At 39.4% G+C, this 24,416-nt stretch overlaps 1 protein-coding gene across 28 annotated transcripts in view; it reads right to left on the reverse strand.

Moving 5' to 3' along the window:
- Positions 1–24,416, reverse strand: part of POU2F1 (POU class 2 homeobox 1) — a 122,709-nt gene that overhangs the window by 48,363 nt on the left and 49,930 nt on the right. For 21 of the 28 annotated variants that reach the window (XM_065076916.1, XM_065076899.1, XM_065077027.1 and 18 more), the window contains one exon: positions 6,356–6,421. In XM_065076916.1, the coding sequence (XP_064932988.1) occupies positions 6,356–6,421 (66 nt within the window). The other 7 variants (XM_065076975.1, XM_021287805.2, XM_065077021.1 and 4 more) reach the window with 5 other exon arrangements.

The raw sequence follows: 24,416 nt of genomic DNA on the forward strand, positions 1-24,416 counted from the left end.
GCTTTAGGCCAGAGTTTACAGACTTAGAGACATATGTGCAGCCAAAGATTAGACATGTTAAAACTACTCAAATTTTAAACTATGTAAAATGATTTTACTTAAGGAGTTTATAACTCCAATCCAAAGTGAATGGAAGGACTATCACTGGTCTGAATTGATCATGAATGAACGCTACTTGGTTGCACTTCTCCAAAGAAAGGTAGTAGGAAGGTATGCAGGCAAGAACTAGAAGAATCTCATCTATTGTCATTCTTTCCAATAAACTGCAGAACTCTCTCAATGCAGAAGGTACAAAGAGAGTGAGAAGATGACTGGATAAATATATAAAAATAATTCCTGACAAACAGCTACTGTAGTTCAAAGGAAATAATCTAACACTTCCTCATTTAAGCAAATGCTTTATATCAGTTTTCAACCTATAGTCAGGGACTCTCAAGTAGGGAAAAAATACAGGTAAGAAAACCTACTTTATGTCAGATATCCTTCATTCCAGTTGGAAACTTGCAGGAGTCAAAAAAATTATCCATTTCTGGGACTAGTAGTTGGAAGCCTCACCTTAAATTAACAGGTGAAGATGTTCCAGACAACTACCTTCCAAAATGAGCATCAAATCACAATACCATATTAAAAAGCACTGCTGCGCATGTGTGCGGAAGAAATGCTCCAGGTAGCATGTCTGCTGACCCTTAATACAGAAATTTGAAATGAGGCTCCTAGGGTTTATAGTTTTCAACAAAGCAAGTTCTAGGACCGAGCTTAAAATCTCCATGGGTCACAAAAAGTCATTTAGGCACTTAATGACAGAACACAACATTTTCTTTAAATTCGACCTTGAAGCACTCCAACTCCTTCTCCCTATGCCTCCACAAACCAAACTCAGGAGAAAAAAAACACCACCACCACAAACAAACCCCACCTGTTCACTCTATATTCTACTTGCATCTTAAGCTTTCTTTGATATTCAGAAGTACAGTGTCCCTATCCTTTAAGAGGCAGCCTTAGTTTTGGAAGGAATGCTACCAAGGTTGCTTGCATTTATCACAGGATGCCTACATCTTTTTGAAGAACGGCAGAGAAAATGAACTTTGAGTCCAGCATATGAGAGGCCTTGCTTTTAAGGTGCTCATAAGGATGTGACACCATTCCTGGAGAATCCAGGAAATCTGATAAGGACACTAGAAAACGGAGCTGTCAGAAGCAGAAGGTCAGCACACTGTAAGGACATGAAAGGACCAGAATGCCACTTCTGCCTAAGAGTTAAAAGCAAAAAAACATGACGATTAATAGACATGGCAGATGCAACCACAAGTACTTAGACATTTTCCATCTCCACCCCAGATCCTGTAACTGCTGCAGCGGATCTAACAGCTCACCAACACCAAAAAAGCAGGAGTGGGAACTCTGCACCTCCTTTACCTCCTTGGTTCCAGGTACACTGTCTCTTGTCCCACCCCTTCTGATAGTTCATGCACACAGCAGTAAGCCAATTCACCTTTCTAACTGAATAGAAAGCTATTCATGTGAACTGTTCCATTTTTCTTTTAGCCAAGTTAGTTTTCTGTCAGATATGTGAGTATGCTGGTTTGACTGAAAATGAGTTAATTTTCTTCATGCAGTTAGGAATCTTTCTTTTTTGTAGCTAGCACTTTCAGTATTTGGATTTAGTTTGAGAACAAGTAAATAACACCCCAGGATGGAGTCAATGTTTTTAACTGCTCTGGTCAAGGACATTCTGAGCACCCTGCCCACAGGTGTGAGGCATTGAGGAAGGGGCGCATGGACGGGGCAGAGTTTGACTGACATCCAGACTGATCAATGAAAGTATTCCATCCCATTATTGCCATGCTTCAGATTTAAGGAAAGTCGGGATCTTCCAGTCTCTCTCTCATGCACGTTCTTCTTCGCTCTTTTTGTGGGAGCCCGGGAATTCGGTTCACAATGTTTAGTTTGGCCTTTTGCCGTTTTGCAGAGGTCTTTGGGCCTTTCTGCCTTTTTCCTTTTTTTCTCTATGGGATCAGCTGTTCAGGACCAGGTGTTGCTTCTTGGGGCTGGCTGCTCAGTGCGGATGGAGTTCATGAGGAATTCCTTTGAGTATCTTTTATTTCTATTTTTTATATATTTATATTTATGTATATATATTTATATATATTTACTAGTAGCATATTAGTATTTTGTTATTTTATTCAACAGTGTTTATCTCAATCCAAGTTTCTCCCTTCCCTTTTGATTCTCTCCCGTATTTGGGGAAGGAAGGGGGTGGGGGTCAAATGGGGGTCATGGTTGCATTGTTAGCTGGGGTTAAACCAGGACAGTGAGATTAATTAACTTGCTTTAGGGCACAGCAAGCAGCAGATAATGCAAAGCAGGGGAGTTGAGACATGTCATGGTAGGGAAATAAGTCTTCCCCATCCCCAGGAAGTTGTTAAGACTACATCAAGCCGTCAGATGGTATTTCACCCTTAAAGACCAAGTCCAATGCAACTTATGCACATTTAAATTCTTGCACAAATTTAGCCATGTGGTTAGCTACTTCATGGAGTTGGTGTGCATGAAGAGTAGTAGTAAGTGCAATTAATTTTCAGCCACATCAAATCTCTGAACCACCTCTCTCAGTGCCATTCCAGGGAAAGGAACAGAACACTAAGTACTAGGACACCCTGAGTGTGGATTAGTTTATGCTGTCTTGGAATTGTAGCTGCAGAGGGTAAAGGTATGACAATATGGAGCAGGCAAAGTAACATTGCACCCGCAGCCAGGAGAAAAACATACTCTCAAAGTCCAAGATCACCATCATCAGACTTTGCTCTGAGTTTACAAACTGTATAAGAAAGGAAGAGGAGTGAGGAACTAAGGGTCTGGGGAGATGTAGAATAAAGTGCAATAAAGAACTAAGGAAGGGAACACAATCAAGGAGAAGGAAAATTCTGAAAATAACTTGAGTGGGTGTCCACACTATGCTCTGGGAGACACCTTCCAGCACCAGCATTATATTTCCCCATCTCTGTGTGCAGGTGTGTGTTGACAGTAAGAAATCCTCAATACCCAGAAATTTTTGATTCCTTCTCAACATTGCTAATAAGAAGATTAGCACTGATATTTGCCCAGAAATTTAGCAGTTAAAGAATATTTAATGGTCCCTCTCCTGCTCCTCCAGAGACTTGTTATGGAAACTAGAAAATCAAACTCTAGAAATGAAGCAATGCAAACAAGAATCCTTAGAATCCTTCCAAATACTACACTTGCAAAAATTACTATTTTGCTGCTATGTCAACGCATGTCATAAAGCTACAGTTCCATCAACATTAGAACCTTGCCTTTCATAGTACTGCATTCACACAGCTTAAAAAAAAAAAAATGTATTAAACAAACAAACAAAAAAAAGCTGAGTTTTGGAAAAATTTCTGCTGCAACCTATGAAAATGAAACCAAAAGGGCTGTTTACTGTAAGACGCTCTTCTTATTTCTCTCTCTTTTTTCCAGTAGACACTAAGTAGACTGTCCACCCACAACTGAAGGTTGGAAAAGATTTGTGTAATTCTGCAAAACTGATGATCAGTCGATCAATTCATGTTCTTGAGAAAACGGCCAGTCAGCAACTCTTGTACTTAACAAGACTTCTTTTGTTGTTTTTAATTCATCTGAAATATAGGTTCCTTTTTCAGATGCTTAAAAGAGGAGTCCTGTTAGCACAAAAATTTGAAAGCTGCAATCTGTTTCAGGCATTTCATTGCAACCAATGTATTCAAGAGACTTTACTTACGTTCCCTAAATAGTCACAGTTAGAAATACAAAAATGCTAATTTGTTAACTTCCACGAAACTTAGGTGTTATCTCATAGAAATACTGATGTTAAGTCATCTTTACCGGTGGCAACTATATTTTTTTTTCTTAAGAACACTAGCTCTGCCAAATGTAAATTCCATGCCCTACCGTAATTTCTCTTATAATTTTCAAGTTGTATCAGCTTACTACAGTTTAAAACAGGATTGACCCAAACAAATATTCATTGAGGTTCAAAAAGACAGATAAGTAGTGCTTACACAGCAGACTGAAGTGATCTACAAATGCCAGTGGAAAACAGACAGTCACAAAAAGTTTCAAAGATAATATCTCTCCAGTGTTTATAAAAATAAGCTTCACATATTTTGCTTCAGAGTCTTTGTTCCCCAGACAATCAGTGGCACTTCCAGTTCCTTAGTATCCAAGCTGAAAGCTGACTTATTTTCATTAAGTAGGCACAGAACCCTAATCTATGTACCCTGATCAGAAGCATAAAATTACATTCCATGGGTATTCCTTTCAGGGTTTAACATCTGCCAGTTGCCTAATGCAACTGGTGCTAGAGCCCCCAAAGCATGTCACAAATACCATTAATCACTACCTCCAGTGCACTTTATTTAAAAAACAATGGCTGCAGAACAAAGGTTCCCCAAAAATTCTATATTATTTTAGTTAGCATCATTTTTAAAAGTCAGGAAACAAAACAAAGCAATGACTGGGAACATTTAAATTACAGAAACTACGTTTGCAAAATATCCAAATGCCACTAAGAGTCAAACTTTCGTAAAAATTAACCTTAGTTAGCAGAGTATCCACTTTTATGATCGAAGTACCTACATGCAGCTTTACAGTCCATCAATTTCTTTATACCATGACCACCAAACTTCACACTGATGAAGTATTTGTCCAGGAGAGCAGAACAAGGGTTCTGCTTAACCAGATGCAATAGTTCTGTGATAATGGACTACCTTTGAAAAAGCCAAACCTCTCTTTAACAGCTCAGTTTAGGTTGAACCGCTAGTTAAAGCCGCATTTTAAGAAGCACATCAGGAGTGTACTCTTTGGAGAAAGCATACACAGGGAACTGTGGTCATACAGAGCAGGAAGCCTGAATCTTCTCAGAACTTTACAAACACCCTCCAGCTACAAGGATTCTATAGGGATATTTAAAACCATTGTCCTCTTGATACTGTTTATGATAAGGAAGTATTTATGGTCCACATGTTTTTTGAAATAATGTTTTCAATCACCCTAAATCAGCATTAAATACATAATAAATCAGGTTTGTACATAAAAAGAATTGATACTTCCCCTATTACAACAGAAATCATAAAAACTGAGATGCCAGTAACAAAACATACATTGATAAGTGAGCTGAATTCCTTTTGACTGACTCCATGGGTAGGCAGAAAAGATCCAGACTCTTAGATGAGTATCAGGAACATTCAGTCACTCTTAACTGTATTAAAGCCTCACGCAATGAATGTGGAGACAGCAGGATGAAATGAATAAATTGTTCATTTCATCACAATTTCAGAGCTTAAAATAAAACTCTTATTATTGAACCAAGAGGAGGCAAATTAACTTTCTTCATACAAGGTAACTAGACTTCTCTCAAAGCAGTAAGAACAAGTTCCTTCTCATCAAAAGTTTCTCTTCCCAAATGCTATCCTGAACTTAGGGAAAATTCTGAGTTAGGTTAAACTATTTACTGTCCATTCAGAGTTGTCATTTCTCTTATTTCCAAAATGAACATTAAATTACCTCCAGAAAGGATTAAAGCATGAGACAGCATGATTGAGTTACAGTGGCTTAACAAGCTTCTTCAATGGCTTAGAACTTGGCCACATCTTAAGGATGTGTCAAAAGAGATGTTGGCCCTGACACAAAAGCTATCCTTCCCCAAATTTTACAGTTCTGTTCTAACACACAACAAAATTACAGAAAAGCCGTTTTCTTTTAATGTTAAGAAGTCATGCTTTTTCTCCTTGCGTTTTTCTTGTGAACTGTTGTGAAAGCTTAAATGAAACCTAAAATGGAAACAAGATCAGCAGTGGCCCACATCTGCTAGGGAAAATTTCAACCCAAAAATAAATGACAAAGCATGCCAAAGATACGTTCTGCCAGGAAAAAATGAAACTACCTATGGAGAACTGGTGCTGCCAGAGCTTCTGTAATATCAGAAACATCACAGACAGAGGAAGAGCGGAAGGGGAATCTTGTATGCATAAAGTGCAAGTAGTGCTCTGATACAGTAGATGTGAATAGTGCCCTGTGGACAGTACGGTTAATGACAAGGCAAAACTGTTCCCAAGTCTCTACGAACAGTAGATGTGGGTCAGGGTTTGGGTTGTGGGATTTTTTTTAATTTGTTGGTTTTTGTTGTTGTTTGCCTTCTTTGTTTCTGGTTGGTTGGTTGGGTTGGTTTGTTTGGTGATTACAGTGTTTGTGTTTTGTTCAGTTTCTTTCGTTGTTGTTCTTTCATTTTTCAATTCTTGTAAACTGGTTAGTTTTGCTTTAAATATCCATTCAGTTCCACCAGAAAATATCTGTGTAGCAATTCATAATTTCTTACCTGTGTTCCCATCTCCACTCTCCATTGATGGTTTACTGGTTTCTGACGGATTGTTCATTCTTGAGTCTGCATTAAAACAGAAATAAAGATAAACTAATACAGCAAAAAAGCCCCAATTCATACTTTGTCTAAGGGAAGTAAAGAACATCAGAAATTTGATATGTACTTTACCCTGATTCAGATTATAATGCAAAACGAACAATCAGAAGCGGAACATAATATTGAACCTTCCAGATAAATATAGTTTCAAAATTTTATATGTCATTATTGGCATATGCGAAAACACGGTGTTAAGGGAATAAAAGACAGCATGCTAGAGGGCAAAGATAGGTAGGAACTTAGTTTTCAGTACAATGTAAGTCATAGAAGCAAAAACTGGGGCTGGGGGGAAGGAAGCAACTACTACATCAAGATTCAAAAACATTAAGTCTGACCACCAAGGCCTCCATTATTCTTGCTGTCATTGGTGTCTGGTTGGTTGGTTTGCTTTGTTTTCACCTCCCCATAATTATAATGCCTGAATTTCCTTCTCTTAAGTAGATGCCATTTTTCTGATACTGCATTTTTATTTTACAGGAATGTCACTGTTATTAAGATATTTACATTTCCTATATATTCATGCAAAATCATACAAATATAAAATAATTATTTATCCTCACTCTGCATCAGTCTATTGAAAAGTCTGCACTTGGTTTCAAAGCTTGTCAGCTGAATGTAGTGCAACACAGAGGGCCTCTCCAGATGGCAGACAGAGAATATAGTCTCCTTATACAGATGTTCTGCATACAGCATCAGTTCTCAAGCTTACTACCTCCACATTCCTTGCTACCAACCTCAGCGTGCCACATTATCACAAACCAAAACTACAAAAAGAATCTCAAGACAGACCTGTTCATGAAATGAAGCATAAGAATGTGCTGAAGGATTTGCTTATTTCCATTCCCATAACTAGTTAAATGCAAGTTAAATAAGCTCAAAATGAACCCTTTACTCCAGGATATTCTCTGCTAGGTACCTGCTTAAAAAGGTTACCTCTGTCACGTACTTTCATCAAAGCAGTGATTTCCAAAATACTAATGGGCTGCAGAATACAGTAAGAGCATTAACTGCCACATCTTTCCCTCAGGTATTTCCAAGAATTCCCAGATGCTTTCCTGCTTGGCAGTGTGTGACAGCTGAAAATGAGAAGCTGGACTATTGCCATGTACTACCACCAGCTACTGCCCAGAGGGACCAGTGTCACCCTTGAGCTATCAGAACCAGGGGCCACAGCAGCAGATGAACCCAAGCACAAGCCAGGGGGAATGAAGTACATGGGCAGGGCCTGAAGGAAGTCACAATGAAGCCTGACTGGGAGTGTGGGGTAGGAAGAGGAGGGAAATATAATAGTTTGAAATGCAGCATGTGTACAAGAAAAGAGACATCACCCCAGCAATTACTGGCCTATCAGCCTCACCTCTGTGCCTGGGAAAATCATGGAACAGATTCTCCTAGAAGCTGTGCTAAGGCACATGGAGGACAGGGAAGTGATTTGGGACATCCAGCAAGGCTTTACCAAGGGCAAGTCCTGCCTGCTCAACCTAGTGGCTTTCTGCGGTGGAGTAACAGCATCAGTGGACAACGGAAGGGCTACTATGGCTTTTGTCTACCTGAACTTCTGTAAAGCCTTTGACGCGGTCCCCCACAACACCCTTTTCTCTAAACTGGAGAGAGATGGATTTGATGGGTGGACTGGTGGACAAGGAACTGGCTCGATGGTCACACCCAGAGAGTAGTGGTCAATGGTACAATGTTTGGATGGACAAAATGAACCTGAATGACACCTGAATCCCTCCGGTATCCGTACTGGGACCAGTACTGTTTAATATCTTCACCAATGACATAGTGGGATTGAGTGCACCCTCAGCCAGTCTGTGAAGACACCAAGCTAAGAGGTGCAGTTGACACACCTGAGGGACAGGATGACACCCAGAGGGACCTGGACAAGCCTGAGAAGTGGGCCCAGGCAAACCTCATGTGGTTCAACAAGGTCAAGTGCAAAGTCCTGCACCTGGGCCATGGCAACTCCCAGTATCAATACAGGCTGGGGAATAAAGGGATTGAGAGCAGCCCTGCAGAGAAGGGCTTGGGGTATTGGTGGATGAAAGATTGGACATGAGGTACAAATGTGTGCTTGCAGCCCAGAAATGCAGTCATATCTTGGGCTGCATCACAAGTAGTGTGGCCAGCAGGTCCAGGGAGGTGATTCTGCCTCTTTGCTCTGCTCTGGTGAGACCCCACCTGGAGTCCTGTATCCAGCTCTGGAACCCTCAGTACAGGAAAGACATGGACCTGTTGGAGAGAGGCCAGAGGAGGGCACAGAGATTATCAGAGGGCTGGAACAGTTCTGCTGTGCGGACAGGCTGAGAGAGTTGGGGTTGTTCAGCCTAGAGAAGAGAAGGCTCCGAGGACACCTTACTGTGACCTTTCAGTGCTTAAAAGGAGCCTGTAAGAAAGACGGGGACAGACTTTTTAGCAGGGTCTGTTGCGAGAGGACAAAGGGATAACCGTTTTAAACTAAAAGAGGAGAGATTCAGGCTAGACATGAGGAAGAAATTTTTTACAATGACGGTGGTGAAACGCTGGCAGAGGTTGCCCAGAGAGGCGGTAGATGCCCCATCCCTGGAGATTTTCCAGGCCAGGCTGGACAGGGCTCTGAGCAACCTGATCTAGTTGAAGATGTGCCTGCTCATTGCAGGGGGGTTGGACTAGATGAGCTTTGAAGGTCCCTTCCAACCCAAACTATTCTATGAACCCTGGAAAAACTACAGTAAGCAGTTAGGAAACACAACTGAAGATGCGTCAATGTTTTTAAAACTCATATAATTTTCCAGGTAAACAACTGTCCTTGAACCCAGTAGGTCCTAGAAAGCCCAGAGGGCTGTAACAGGAATCTTCCCCCCAACACGTAAACAGAACTTCTCCAGAGCCTCAACTTTCTGCGAAAGTTCCTATGATTAAATATTTCAAATGTCACCCACACGTGAAAGAGATCTAAACTATCAACGTCACTCTTAGTATAAAGGCAGCCATGTTAAACTGGTTTTTTTGAGAGAGAGCAAGCAACAAGAAACTTTTCCAGCTGAGCACTGCTGTCCCACACTTCAGCAAAATGCTGCAAGTTTTGCCTCGCTTTTCAGAACCTCTGCCAAGCAGATTCAAGCTACAAGTTCACAGTCTTGAAAGACAGAGGTCTGCTAAGGATGCAGGTACAGAACCTATTGCTTCCTGGCTCCTTATTTTGTCATTTTCCACATTTGGGTAGCATGATCCACACTCTAGAAACAGGATGCCCTTCCACTGACTACACAGAAGTGTTTGGTTTTGATGTGCCCCTCCCTGATGATAAATCTGTGTGCAAAACAAATACAAGCATGTTCCTATCTAGAAGTTGTCTGTAACTTTAAATTGAGTTTATTGTTGTGGCAACAGCACATTTATTTAAAGTGATTATAGGCAACATTCATTCGATAACCAGTATTAGTTCCCTCCTTTACACACAGCTGGCTACTGAAATCCGTTTAGGTTCTGAGAACACTGAATGGGAGAATACAAACATGAAGAGTCCTCATCCAACAGGAAAACAAGACAAGAGGGCTTAGAAGTCCAATACATTTGTATGTGGAAACTAGGCTAACACACGGGGCTCCTGGACATAGGATGTATTTCTTAAGACCAGAACACAAGGATGGACTGAGCTCATGATAGTACTGACCACAGAAGGGAAAAATCACAGGTTGTAACGATTGTCTCTCATTAACATAGGATCCATTCACTGAACCACTTCAGAAAGCCCTTGCAAGAAAAACACTGGGCCTCCTGTACTAGTTTGTTGCAAAACTGAAGTATTAGAGCCACCCTGCAGGATACTAATGGTAGAATAGACAAACTAAACCCAGAGACACAACTGTCCTGTGCACATAATTCCAAGCAACACAGTAACTGTTCCTTCTGTATGGGGATGCACATACAACAAATCTTCCTGCATGACCAGAAAGTTTGTTAACAACCAAGTTACAACTGCACAGTCCATTTTTCATAAAACCACCAAGACCTGTTTTTCTTTCAGCCTATGCCGCAAAATAAATTCTTTCTTAAGAGGTTTTCCGTGTTTCCTAGTACTACACAAAGTTTACTCAACTACCAAAAGCATGTCTAAATGAAGACTGTTTTACTGTAAAGATTCATCCTTAACAAAGACCTCAAACATGGCTATTGCAAAAAAGCAGCAAGCTGGATGAAGAAACATCTTTTTGGTACAGCTCAGGTTCAAATGAAGGATAGCATCCATTATTTCACCAGCTGACAACTTCTTGTTCAATCTGTGGGCCTTCTGCATGTAAAGCATCAAGAACAATGGCGCTATTTCCATTGCAAATGGTACGACATACATCTGAAACACAAAACTGCTACCAGCAAAACAGACATATCCGCAGGATACTAAACCTATGGATTCATTATACGTCAAATAAAGAGATTATTTGGTTTATACATGCTCATACAATTTCTGCTTCAAAGTTAAAAGAATAAACAAATGAAGTGGGCTAAAAGCCCAAACCATAATGCCCTCACCTTTTCTTTTTCCTTTAGATCTTACTTGGGTTTTAAATAAAGGCCCTGGGCTACAACTTCTGCCAACATTATCTAAAAACAAACTCCACAGAAGGAAGGATCGAAAGCAGCAGGTGCATGATTGAAATCAAACTCTCAGGAGTGAATATATTCAGAACTACTATTCTGCTAGCAGGGCTGCAGGCGCCGCAAGGCAGTGCTGTGCCAGGCTTTCACACACGCCCAGTCACATTTCAAAAGGTATTCAGAAGACAGAAGCGGACACTGGATCAACCTGGAGTATTAGGGACTGTACACAGCTATTAAAACATACATTTCATCTTAAGATTTTGTATCATTAACTACTTCCTTTCACCCATTAAAGTGAAACTGCCTAATACTTCATCAGCCCTAGCAAAAATGATTCACTGACGCATACGGAAAAACCGAAGTTGAATGTGAGTGAAAACAGGTCAAGAATTCATTAGAAATTAATTTTCAAAAAAACCCCTTCATGTTCTGAAACAAATATTCAGATGTCTGCTTTAAAATTTACCATCCAAAAATAAATTCCCTTACTTTGACATATAAATTCTTACATGAGCTTATATAATGGAATCAAAAGAATAATAAGAATAAAAAAAATTTAAAAAAAAAAAGAAAAAACTATCTATCTATATATATATATACACACACATTGAGCTTTGGGGAAAGAGCCTTGGAAAGAAATAAAACCTATTGTAAAACCGGGATGTTCAATTATAAATAATTTTAAAAGACATAAAAAGAAGAAATTATGGCATGTCTGTTCTGAAGACCTGATGGAATCTCAGCACAGGAAATACATTATCCCGGTAACCTTAGGCACAGCTTGCAACGGTATCAATGGCAACCACTGTGGACTCCACGTTATTTTCTCTCACGCATGAAGAACCTTGCTTTACACTAAAAATACATAGATATAATATACATTCTGCTGGGGACTGGCTCAATACAGCTACTAAATTCTTTGACACTGGGACTTTAATTCATTTCAATGCTTTAAAATTCATAACATACAGATATGCAAGTCAAGCCCAGTATTTGTTAGAAGCCCGATGCTTCTCAGATTGAAATCCCGAAAGCAAAAGGTCTGTATTAATATAATCCAAGCCTAGCAGCAAATCTAGCAGCAGTGCAGAGGAAACAAATTCTACTGGAGCGATAGAAAGAAGAAAACAAAAAATATCACACAACAAACCATGTATTTCCCTGGCACAGACCTATCTATCTACCTACCAGGCAGCTACTTGCTGCCGATTCACTGGTGAGCTTCAGCCTTACAAATACCTTCTCTAGCCTCTGCATATGTGATTAAGCTTCTATGCATAGTCAACCTCACAGCCTATATTTCCATATTAAACACTTATAAGAAAGAGCTGAGCTGGTACCCACCTAGAACGTAGTCGCTGCAGTCCAGCATTGCTGTGGTATCCTCTACAGGTTCAGATAGTCCAAGGAAAGGGAGAATGGCAATTTCTATCAAATCTACACTACTGCTCTCGACTGAACAAGAAAGGGAGTGGGGAGGTGGGGGAAGAAATACAACTTCAGTTACACCATAGCAATCTTCAACTGAACAGGGAAACTTCAGTTGCTCTGTGGAGTTTTAGTCTCTCCTACTAGCTGTGTCTGACATTGTCAAGGCGACTGAAGCGTGAAAAGTTCCCCTTTTTGTAATAAAATAGAAACAAAGATTGCAGCTGGCAGTTTCCATAATGAAGCTTAATCAGTATGCGCCTGATTAGGGCCTTATGCAAATCTCCCCTCGTTAGCACAGCAGCCAGCACTTTGAAGTCCATGAACAATTCATTTGCAGAGTACACTGAAAGCGCTCCCTGCATAATTTAAATCATGGTATAAATATTTATCAGCTCATTTGCATATTAATTGGCAGTGCATGAAGGGAAAAATTATCTCCCAAGTGCCAGCATAATAATTAGGGAACAAAATGAATTTTCTTCCAATAGCTTGGCTTCTCAGCCCTAACTCAAGCACAGTACCACAGGGGAGCAGGGAGGGGAAGAGACTGAGTTCTGTTCAAATGCCACTGAAATGACACGTACAAATTAGAAACAACTCTACAGACTTAAGCACCTTTAATCTTATTCCTGCTGGCAACAATAACTCCAGTAATAAAGGAGATTTGGGAAAAGCTTTCTACACAATCCAAATAATCTCACGAAAACAATTAGCAAGGTAGAAGCTGAACACAAAGCCGTCAAACTGGTGCTTGCACATCTGCATGGAGTTTTCCACATGCAAACATGAACTGTCACAAGAAGGTCCTGGCCAGGAAAGAGAGTATCACCAGGGCAAGGAAGTGGCACAATTCCCTTTAAATGGCTAAAGAGCTTGGCGATTCATTATTGGGTAATCCCTTTGCCACAACTAACTTAACAGCAGTGGATATGTCAAGTATTGTGTAACATTTGACACCCACTAATCTATCCTGAGTAAAATCAAAATAGATTCAGTCTATTGCTTTCCAGTGACTGCCAAGAAAGAAAAACAAAAATCTATTACTAATCCCTTCCACAAGCATACACAATATAGCTAAACAAAGCTTACTGTAGAGCTATGGCTTTTGAAAGGGACACTTTACACCCAGGTTGCATCTTTGAACTGCTCAATGATAACCAGAACACACTTGCTGCTGTGGCCAGGAAGTATGCTGACGGACAGAACTGGGAAGAGGATCTGGCCTGTGGAGGAATAAATTTTCTTTTCCAGAAGTGATCCACAGAACTAAGTGTACTGACAAACCATGAGGCTAGATTAAATAATTTCAAATAGTTTGTTTACCACTCAAAATACCAGTGTCCTAAACAGCAAGAACACTTACATAAAAATTCAAGTGTAATGTGGACATCACAACATTTAATGTTCCATATTCTGATCACGAAAAGACAACGTGACGATCTAGGTGACTACAGGGTTGAATTGCCCCCTTCCACATGTTAATGAGAATTTAAAGAGTATGTTTCCTTTTTTCTTTAAAAAAGGACTTTTTTTCTCCTCATTTCTGAAGTGAATTCAAGCACCGCCTCTCCAAACAAGAGGGAGAGAGAGCAAAGGGACTTCTCAATCATCCAGTACTGACTGGAATTTATTTCCACGCTTGACCTCTTCTTCTGTTCAGGTTCATATCTCTACTTAACACAAGATGTTCCCTGCTATATATTTAACATGAGTGATCTACACTTGAAAAAGATTGCAAGAGGGAAGGTGCTCCCAACTGCAGGGAAACAACTGCGTGTACTGAATAGGTTTTCCTAATACCTTGTTTTCAACTTGTTTTTCTACTCATTCACGTGTCCCATTGAGACCTCTGAGGCACATCTCCATGGTTTGCAGACCTTCAGTAAACTTCACTCTTCCATACATGCTTTCAGTGTGCACTGGGAGATAATCCGTTTGCTTCGTTGGAAAACTCTGGACGCACACAAGTATAACAAGCCAAGCACTTCTCAAAGCAAGTGCCAGTTTAAGTTATGACCGAGCTTAGGCAGCCAGTAGCACAGTAAGAGGAAAGCAGTGTTATTCTTTCAAATGAGAATCTGTGTTGAGCTGGTATAACACAGGTGCAGCATTAAAGCACACTACCACAGGAAGTGACCGTTAAAAGCAGGCACGTGTGTAGTGATGGATGACTTGTACCAAACAACAGGACAAGTAAACAGCAAATAAGGGACAGGGAAGAACATGCCTGAAGCAGTGTTAGCACTTGTGCTGGTGGTACCACAGTGCTACTCATTGTCCATGCCATCAACACTGCATTGACAGCTAACAAGGAGAAAGCAGAAGTTTTCTCCCACTCCTGACTGTGCCAACCCATCTGCCTCAGAAACACTAATCCCCACACATATGTTCATGTGAACTGTAACTTCCACCAACCTGCTAATTGAAATAAAACCTTATACATTAACTTTCCAACCTAAGAATGGGGTCGTGGCACCGAGAGAAGAATAGCCTTCTTCCAGTGACCATTTCATTCTTTGACAATATTATTACCTTCCCTTTCATGTAAGTTCTTAACTTTTGCCCAAAGAAAAACTACTGTTTCATTTAGGCCACACTACTGCAACTATTTATCTGGTAGGCTCTTGAAGGAGGCCTGAAAACACAAGTAGGAAAAGGCTTGAGGAAGAACAGTGCATGCCATCCTGCTTCAAAAACAACTGTGGAATATGCTAGCTTAATTTTCTGTTCAGTTCTGCCATGTCATTGGCCATTCTTTTCTTTCTTGATTCTACTAGTAAGTTACTCAACAATCTGAACTGAAGTCTTATCTCTGGAACTCACATTTAAACAAAATACCACTCTGGGCTTTGCATACAAAGTTTCACATTTCTTCCAAAAGCACCTCTAAGAAGAGAAAGTGTTACACTTTGTGATCATCAGTGCAAAAAACTCTCTGCATCCCACACAACTACAGACATCAAGCTACTAACATGGAGCCAAGTATGACACAGGTAAATGTCCTTCGAACACTTCAGAGTCTGCAGACGAAGCTTCAGAAGACTCTTTTTCTACTCCATTCTATTTCTTCTCTTCACTCCTTACGTATCTTTCATACCTTCCCACTTCAAATGAATGCTTTTGCTTTGCTGTTGTTCCACCAATATGTTACCTCATATATTCAGTTCTAATGATTATCCTTGATATTTTATACCTTACTTTTTGGAAAGGGAACCTCATTTTCCCCTGCAGGTTATGCAACTCTCAGTGGACCTCCTTTTGCACTTTCTCTTTTATCTTTCCTCCTGTTTTTTTTCCCTTTATTATGTCAAATTGACAGACCGTAAACATCACAAAATTATTCCCTAATGACATCTATTGTAAATATTATAGATAGGGAAAGTTGTTACAAACTCGGGGGAAACAATGTTTAAATCATTGTCTTCAGCTGGTCAGTCAGACTCTTTCTTTTAAACTACACAAATGAAGCAGAATTAAAGGGATAATGGGCAAAGTTATTATCAACATTATTCTATTCAACACCTTTAGGGGGGAAAGAATCTTCGTTTTTATACAGACATGTTTCCATATATCAGTAAAACGTCATTTACTACCTGTCCTCAATGACAGCTGGGAAATTTCTGCCACTAGGCAGCTCTGTGACAAGCATGACCTTTATAAACTTCATGGGCATTATTTCTGATACAACATGGGAAGATTACCCAATAAGTCAACACCACATTATTTCCCTTTTGAATGGTGTACTTGGAACAATACAATGAAAGGACATATGGTATTAATGGTCACATCTTTGCACACCACTTTCATTAGTGTACCAGTGTCTAGTATATTTTATCTTGAAGAACCACCAAAGACTGGTCAGCAAAAGCTTTGAAAACAGTGTATGACTAAGCACAACGTCAATGAACACTGGCAACCCTTGCAATAAGGCTGCTTTCTGTATGCCACGCCAGCCAAGACCATAGATACAGCTACCCCTAAACTGACACTCTACAGAGCTACTACATTGTAACTCGGGACATTTCCAGGTCTCCATGCCACAAGCTGAATGAAACCTAATAAAAATTTCATCAAACAGAACTCCAATATGCTATTAAAGAAAAAAAAAAAATCACATACTTCAACAAAATAATCTGTTATTAAAGTTGGCACAATCCTCTTAGAGTAATTATGGACAGACAGACAGCTGCCTGTTTGTAGTTAGGGCTGCAAAATAAGCTCTAATTTTAGCCACCACCTTTGACATTGGCTAACAAAATTGATTTTATCTGAAAATTGCTAAGTTTGCTCTGAAAGCCAAAGAGCAGTTGTCTGGAAAAGTCAAATAAAATTGGCCTGTTTTAGAATTACCAGTCATTACGCAATTGCTATGAATTGGAATTTTAGTCTACATCTAATTTTACTTCTCTCTCATAAACTCAAATCATAACTATCCTTTCAAACTTTCCACTGCATAAAATATCTTTCAAAATTATTTCATGTACCTTATTTGGAAGAAAATTAAGTATGCAGACAGTTAAGCAGGAATGCTAATTCGTCTTATCGGTGCAGGACAGCAGATACTCATAAGCACCTGACACATTAATATGAAGAGTTTGTTTGTGGGTTTGTTTTTTTAAGTGTCTCTTTTTATTTTTTTTCCACAGAAGGTAGCAATTATAATGGTTTAAGCATTTTTTTTTTTTTTTTTTTTTTTTTTTTTTTTTTTTTTTTTTAATAGTAAGAATACTCTGGTACTGTACTATGAGTTTGTCATGACCACCATATGAGCAGGGGGAAAAAGGGGGAGAAGAAAAATTACAGCATTATAGCTTTCACAAGCAAACTGAGCCTTATTTGAAATCCATGACTAATACTACCATTCCGGTGCATCATACGAACAGTTTTGCCCTCCCCTTATTGCCTACAAACCATACCGTTTAAGAAAGGACCCATATTATATTTAAGCAGAAGTTTTTATTTCCTTCCATTAAGTGTTTTCTTCTCAAAAGCAAAGGACACAAATCCAGTCCAGTCAACACTTGGTGTTCAAAACCACAACTTTGATCCATGAAATCATCATACACACTTACTTGGAAATCATGGGATATTTTGAAGAGTAGCAGACAGTAGATCTTTACATCTCGTGATTTAAGAACTCATGTTTCATTCATATTATGTTTTCAAGGTTTTCATCACTATTACATAATGGCTTGAGACTTTTAAAATTTATTTCCATGCACCAAACATCATATCATAAGCACCGACTCCAATAAATGAATTCAAAAAACAACCCAAAGTGTCACACATTTGAAAAAAAAAAAAAAAGTTTTGTTTAACTAGCATGTTGCATCTGCCATAGAGCTGCTGCACAGTGGCACTTTTTAGTATTTGCAGGAGAGCTCTCACCTCCTTGCAATTTAACTAGAAGTTAGCATAGAAAATGAGCATATCATGTTTTGATTCCACCATACGTGAGGTATGGTTCTATGACATTACATATTCATTGCTCTAGTAAAATGGCACAGGAAAAGTAGTTCCCTAAGTTAGCAGCATTTTTCATAAAACACACTCAAACCATTTTTAAAATGCAAATATTTCAAGGGAGGCACCCGTTTGGGATTTTATCTACATTTATCTACATATATGTGGCTTTTACCTTCCTCTAAAATTATTGGTTTGTCAAATCTGAAATATTTCACACTGACACACTGACAAATATTGAACACTTGCAACAGATGCATACTGTTTTATTAGTAAACACCTCTTATTGTTTTATTACTTTTACAAGATTTGCATGCCCTAATCGCTTTTCAAAAAAAGTACTGCAGGAAATAAAGACTGAAATGAAGACAGATGTGAAGTTACATGAACAAAACACAAGGGAGAGCTGAAGAACACAATCAGTAAAACTTCAAAATCTATCAGAATAAGGGGGGGGTGGGGGGGTGGAAGCAATCTAAGGACATAAGTCTATGTCATAGCAGTACTGAAATAACAACAACAACAAAAACACCACCACCTTGAAAGCTTGCAGGTTTTTATGGGATGCTGCAGCTTGGGAAAACTGGAGAACCTGGAGCACAGCCGGATGCCAGCCAGCACACGGAGCGGGGCAACCCTGAACTTCTACTGGGCAGGAACTCCAGTCCCTGCTCATGTTATCCTCTGGACCTAAAGTGGTCATCTCTTACTAGTCACATGCTGGGATGACATTTATGGGAACACACCTTCCACACACGCAGTACCTGCTGAAACTCTGCACGCATTTGAAAACGTAAATACAGTTCATACTACCAGAACCCCAGACAATGAAGATTACATAAATATTGCTAGTTTCAAATTGTTACCACTATACACATTAAAAATATCAAGTATTAGAATAAATATTCTCTAATAGGTGACTCACAATACAATTGATCTGACAACATATGAAGGCTACTTATGCCAAGCTCAATTATTGAATGGCAGTATTTGTTTTAGCAGTTGTATGACCTACTGTATTTAAAAACCACCACTTTATGTGCTTTCCAAAAGCATTAGATTTGCCTCTCCACATCTACCCACATAAAAGAGACAGGTCCTCAGAACTTAAATACATTATTTTTAAACTCACCTGTAAATCAAAACATAACACCTTATGCAAACATGCTGTTTCACTGTACTCCACTTTGACGAAGTAGCAATTACTAGTCTAGCCTGACAAATAGAGGCTCTACAAAGAACGGTCTAATCCAGTACATAACTGTGCAATTCAGTTCAATTCAAATCCCAGGGTCTCCACACCACTTGGCATTGAATACCCTACAGGTCACTCTCAAAATACCGAAATCAAAATCAAAGATTTAAGTATATTGTTATTTCCACTAGAGGCAACTGGATTCATCAAGATCATAGGTAGTATTTAGCTCTACTTTGCATTACAGAGTTTGGCAAATTAATAGAAAAAGGCACATGCAAAACCTCTACAGTTCACGGTAAGAACCAAAGTTGCATTACTGTTATCACCATCCTGTGCAGAAACGGATTTTGCTCTCTCTTCCTTAATAACTACCTCAAATCTGAAGGAGGATATTGCTTTAATGCCCTCAGCACACCAATGCAGACACTACTAACACCTGTAGGAACCACAAGACATGTCATGAGCATGCTTATTTCTGAAGCTTAAATTATTTGATCTCAAAGAGGAAAGGGCCAAATTCCACACAAGCTGCTTTGTATGTTACAAATTGAACAAAAAAGTCACCAGATGCAAGATCTGAAGAAAGAAACAGAGTTATTCACGTTGCAGATATGGATTCCATCCATCAGCACACCTAACCAAGTATCTGTCATTTTGGATGGCAGGAGCTAATGAGACTACATTTGATACCAATCAGGAAAAAATAAAAATGTAAAGTTCCCAGGTACCCGAGTCTTCAATTTATGATAATTTAGGAAGAGTAGAAAGTGAAAACCACAGTGTAGCTACACATATGAAGTATTACCTACACAGCTTTTCCAGGAAATGATCATAATACGGTTTTGCCCACTTTTAGCAGCTATGGTGTGCTAAAGCCAAAAAGGTATTATTTAGCTTTTCCAGGACATAACCCCAAGAACTTCAGCAGCCGTGCTGATGTGCATACGCAGTGTGATACCACCCATGGTTGTGTTTACAGAGGATTTGCTGGGAAGATATGCACACTTTATTCACAGACCCATGGACACACACCATTGAAGACAGGAATATTGTGTTTACTCTCCAACAAACTGGAGCAGACAAACTTTTCTGCACTGTCCCACTTCCCATAACTAATTTTGATTGGAAGTGTTAGGTTGACAGACACAGAATCCTCTCAAAATAGATTAATGATCTCATCACAAACTACAGGGTAGAAGTAGTAAACTGAAAAAAATAGGTCAAAAACCTCACACAAAAATGTTTGAAGTGATAGCCAGAACATTTTAATTCTTAGTTGCCAACTTCTCAATAAAACACAAGTTTCATATATGCATACTTCACCTTTTTCACATAGAAATGAAAAGATAAAACCAGGACACTAAATTTAGGACCTTAACTAAATGCCTGTCAATACTACAGCTACGGGCCACGAACACTGAGCCAGCAAAAAGCCACCAGAAGCACCAGTATCTGCAGCCCTACTTACCCCCACCTCCATACAGCCTTCTCCCTGGTGCTGCCACAGACAGAACTAGCCCAAAGAAAAGATTGTGTTAGAACTACTAGGAGAATCACAAGGAGAAAATACTAACCCAAATCTGCTTCTTCATCCAAGGGGAGAACTATTTACCCTGCTGAAGCACAAAGACCCCAAGGAGGCAAGAACAAATCGGCAAGAATTTACAACAGTAGTATTTCCTTAAAACTTTTATTGTCTACAGCTTAAATCCACTCCTAAATTACATATTCATCTTATGAACCCTACTAATGCAACTTATGTGACAAATAGAAGAAATTAAAATCTCACAACAACTGTTTATTTTCTCTTTGAGACACTGACTCTCAGACCTAATGTTGACAGCTCTTATCAGTTAGTATACTTACATATGCATATACCCCTCCAATTCTTCTCTTGAGAATACTCCTTTTGATTTCTGGTCTCCATGCACACACCATTTCCATGCTCAAAATTGGAGATGTGATTCCTACATTGCAAGACTTAAAATCACTTACTTTCATCAGATGTGGTAAAAAGGCATTAGAACTACGAGGTTTTGAAAGAAAAGAAAATGAGGGGTGTTGACAAGAAATTAACAGAAGCAGCAGCAGAGCAACAGCTAAAACAACATTGGTAAGCAGTTTAGCATAGACCTGGCTGAGTTTAGCATAGGCCTGAGTGCTAACCTCCAAATTCAAGGAGTTCTTCACAGAAGAATTTAAAAATAACTACTAATAACCTTAGTAGACCAATCGGTATCAAATAAATAAAAAAGTACACCTCATAAATGTCTGAAGCACCTATAGAAAAAACCTGTATGTTGGTCTACAGCATCACTACAGGCTGAATATTTGAATCGTCAAGAGACACCAAGGCTCTAGTGACATTACAACAGATGAGAACAGAAAACATTTACAGGTAAGTGACCACTCATTAACCCTCAGAATTATTTTATTTTTATATATATATATATATATACACAAACATGAACTTTATATGTTTTATATATAAACACATATACTTTCTATATATTCAGACATACTTTGTGTTTTATATAAAACATATATACTTCAGTATATACAGTATATTATACATACTATACAGATAGTAAAAATACATCTAAAAAGTACTGAGGTAATCCCAGATTTCTCAAAGCTTCTAAGCTTCCTGTTCTGAAAACAGTTTACAAGTTCCTGTAAGACATTCCTACAGAAATGTACCAAGGCAGTCTGTTAATTTGGCATCCAGTGCTGTTTTAATCCATTTTGTCCAGTCTTGGTCAAAAGGCAAACAGACATAGTGAGAATGAGCAAGCAAGAAGCGAAACACTTAGTGTCAGATCACCATCTTCCACAAATATCCAGCCACAAACAGCCTGAGAGCTGTGGCTGACCACTGCAGTGCTGACTTGAATTACAGTTTTTCCACAGCCTTTTTAGGAAGTCAGTCACTGCCAAAAAAGCGGGGGGGGGGGGGGGGGGAGATCAAACTAAGCTCTCCAGCAACACTCTCTATTGCACAGAGTCAAATTAACATGCCATTTAAAAAGAATGACTGTATACCATACTGCCTTCACAATCCCCAATCCCCCACCATCACACAGAGATTACTCATTAAAAATGCAGAGAAAGTTAACAAATTCTCTGGGATTTAACTAAGTTAGAGGCAATAATACAAAAAAAAGAGAAGTCCCCTGTGACATCACGTTTCCAACAAGCCTCACAACACTGGGAAAATGCATGGAAAAGGCTACAAAATTCAGAACCCTGCACGAGTCTGCAAGAACCATGAATACGAGCAGCTTTTCCAGCCAATGTGACAGTCTCAAAATGACAAACCCTTTTCTGCCTGCCTACTGGCTAGTCTCCACTCCTCTTTCTTCTTTTGAATTTTCCCCAACTTAAATTGAATGCAAATAAGCCAGGTGTGGTCCCCAGAGCAGAAATCTGCAGATAGTCCCCACCGAGTTCCCATAGCAACTTGCACAGCTGGCCATGAGAAAGAGGTTGTATCTGCTTCATATTGGCTACAGAGTTTAAACACTCAGTGAGCAAAATACCAATTACAGCATCTTGTAAAGGAAACATCTACTAAAAAGCACATCCATTTTTCCTTGATTAATACGGGAAAATAAAACTCTGGATAAGCTCATAGTTCAGCAACTGCTCAGCATGTAAGGCGGGTATCTGTTATTTACAAGAGATGATGCCTGCGAAGGAAATGGCTTCTCCTGCCGCAGAATACTGAATATAAGGAACACTACACCATTTAGAAAATCCCTGTCATTCCACACATTGCTATCAAAAATAAACAGCTCAAAGAGAGAAGTCAAACCCAAATACAAATCCTTCTGGTCAAGTTAGACTTCCACAAGACAGTAGCTCTCTGATAAGGGCTTTGTAATATTTCCAATTTTAATTGTACTTCTTTCTGTATCGGCTTTCTAAGTCTCATTCTAAAAATCTGAAGTTACCCTGTGACTAACAAAAAATAGTCCATCACATACAAATGCTTTCCTTGCTCCTTACCTACAGACACGTATCTCACCTTCTATTCATTTCACTCCTTTCTGTGTCCTGCACACGTAGCTGGCTGCTTTCACCCACATCCAAGCCTGCAACTCTTCTCCTTTAAGCTGCACCCCAGCCTTCTCACTGTGTCCCCTTCCATATCTGCTGGCTGAACAACAGGTGGAAGGTACTGAGGCTCATTTGGAACCATGAGTGTACTGACTGGTCATGGGCATGTACTTATTGGTCAACTGACAAGGGCAGCACTTTCTCTGCTTTTCATTTAGCATAGCCACGAATGGAACATCTCTCCTCATACTGTGGTTGCAAGTAAGAACCTCACAAGCTTAGGGAAAAGGGCTCGTGTATTCCAGCTAATAACCTATAGCTAGATGGGAAGCAGAAACCAAATCCTGATACTTAGGTAGAGTAAGGGAACACAGAAGGTACATAAGACACTTCCTCTCCAAGTTTTCTTCCTCCCACAAATTACAACTCAAAGACTTCTAGGGGCAGAGGATGTTAATAAACACTAAGCAACCCTCAAAGGATCTTTCTTTCCCATGAATCTGCATCAACAGGAGCCCCTGTAAACTTTCAGGAGCCAGCCTGCAGCAAGGAATCCCACAGCTTAAGTACACATTGAAGAACTTTTTATTTGTTTTGAATCAATCTTCTTCTGTAGCATGACTTGATTTCCCCTAGTTCTTGCACAAAACGAGACTGCGAACTGTAAGCTTCTATTCACCCCTCCATGACACCTCACTGACTTCTGCCACATCCCCCCTTAGCTCTATCTTTTCTAGGATGAAAATCTCTAGCCTATACAGTTGTTAATAAAGGGCATCAATGGCTTCCTTACAATGCTGCGTAATGCTGTTTTTCTACATCTTTTTCATGTAGGGGGAGAAGAGCTGCAGAGTACAGTACCCAGGAGAAAGTAGCAGTAATTGATTGTGGTACTATGCTATTTTTTTCTTGTATTGCTTTGCACTCTGTTCTTTTCCTGGCAAATTCTAGCATTTGATTTGCTTTTTGACTACTTGCTGAGCATGAAAACGCAGTAGTTATTTCCATGAAAAATCATAACATTAAAAAGATCTCATATCTGGGATGTTAAGAGTGCCTATACTACTGCATATAAAGTCAGGATCTTATCTCTAACTTAATCACCTCTTCCAGGAAAACTACAGGAGCTTAGTGTCATTGAAATATCATTTGTTCAGTTTGGTCAAAATTGGCCAACTGTTTATAAGGAAGAGGGGAAAGGAAAAGTCTCCTTCCTTATGAAATCTGACT

Source organism: Columba livia, chromosome 1 (genome assembly GCF_036013475.1).
Source record: "Columba livia isolate bColLiv1 breed racing homer chromosome 1, bColLiv1.pat.W.v2, whole genome shotgun sequence".
Classification (NCBI taxonomy): Eukaryota; Metazoa; Chordata; class Aves; order Columbiformes; family Columbidae; genus Columba; species Columba livia.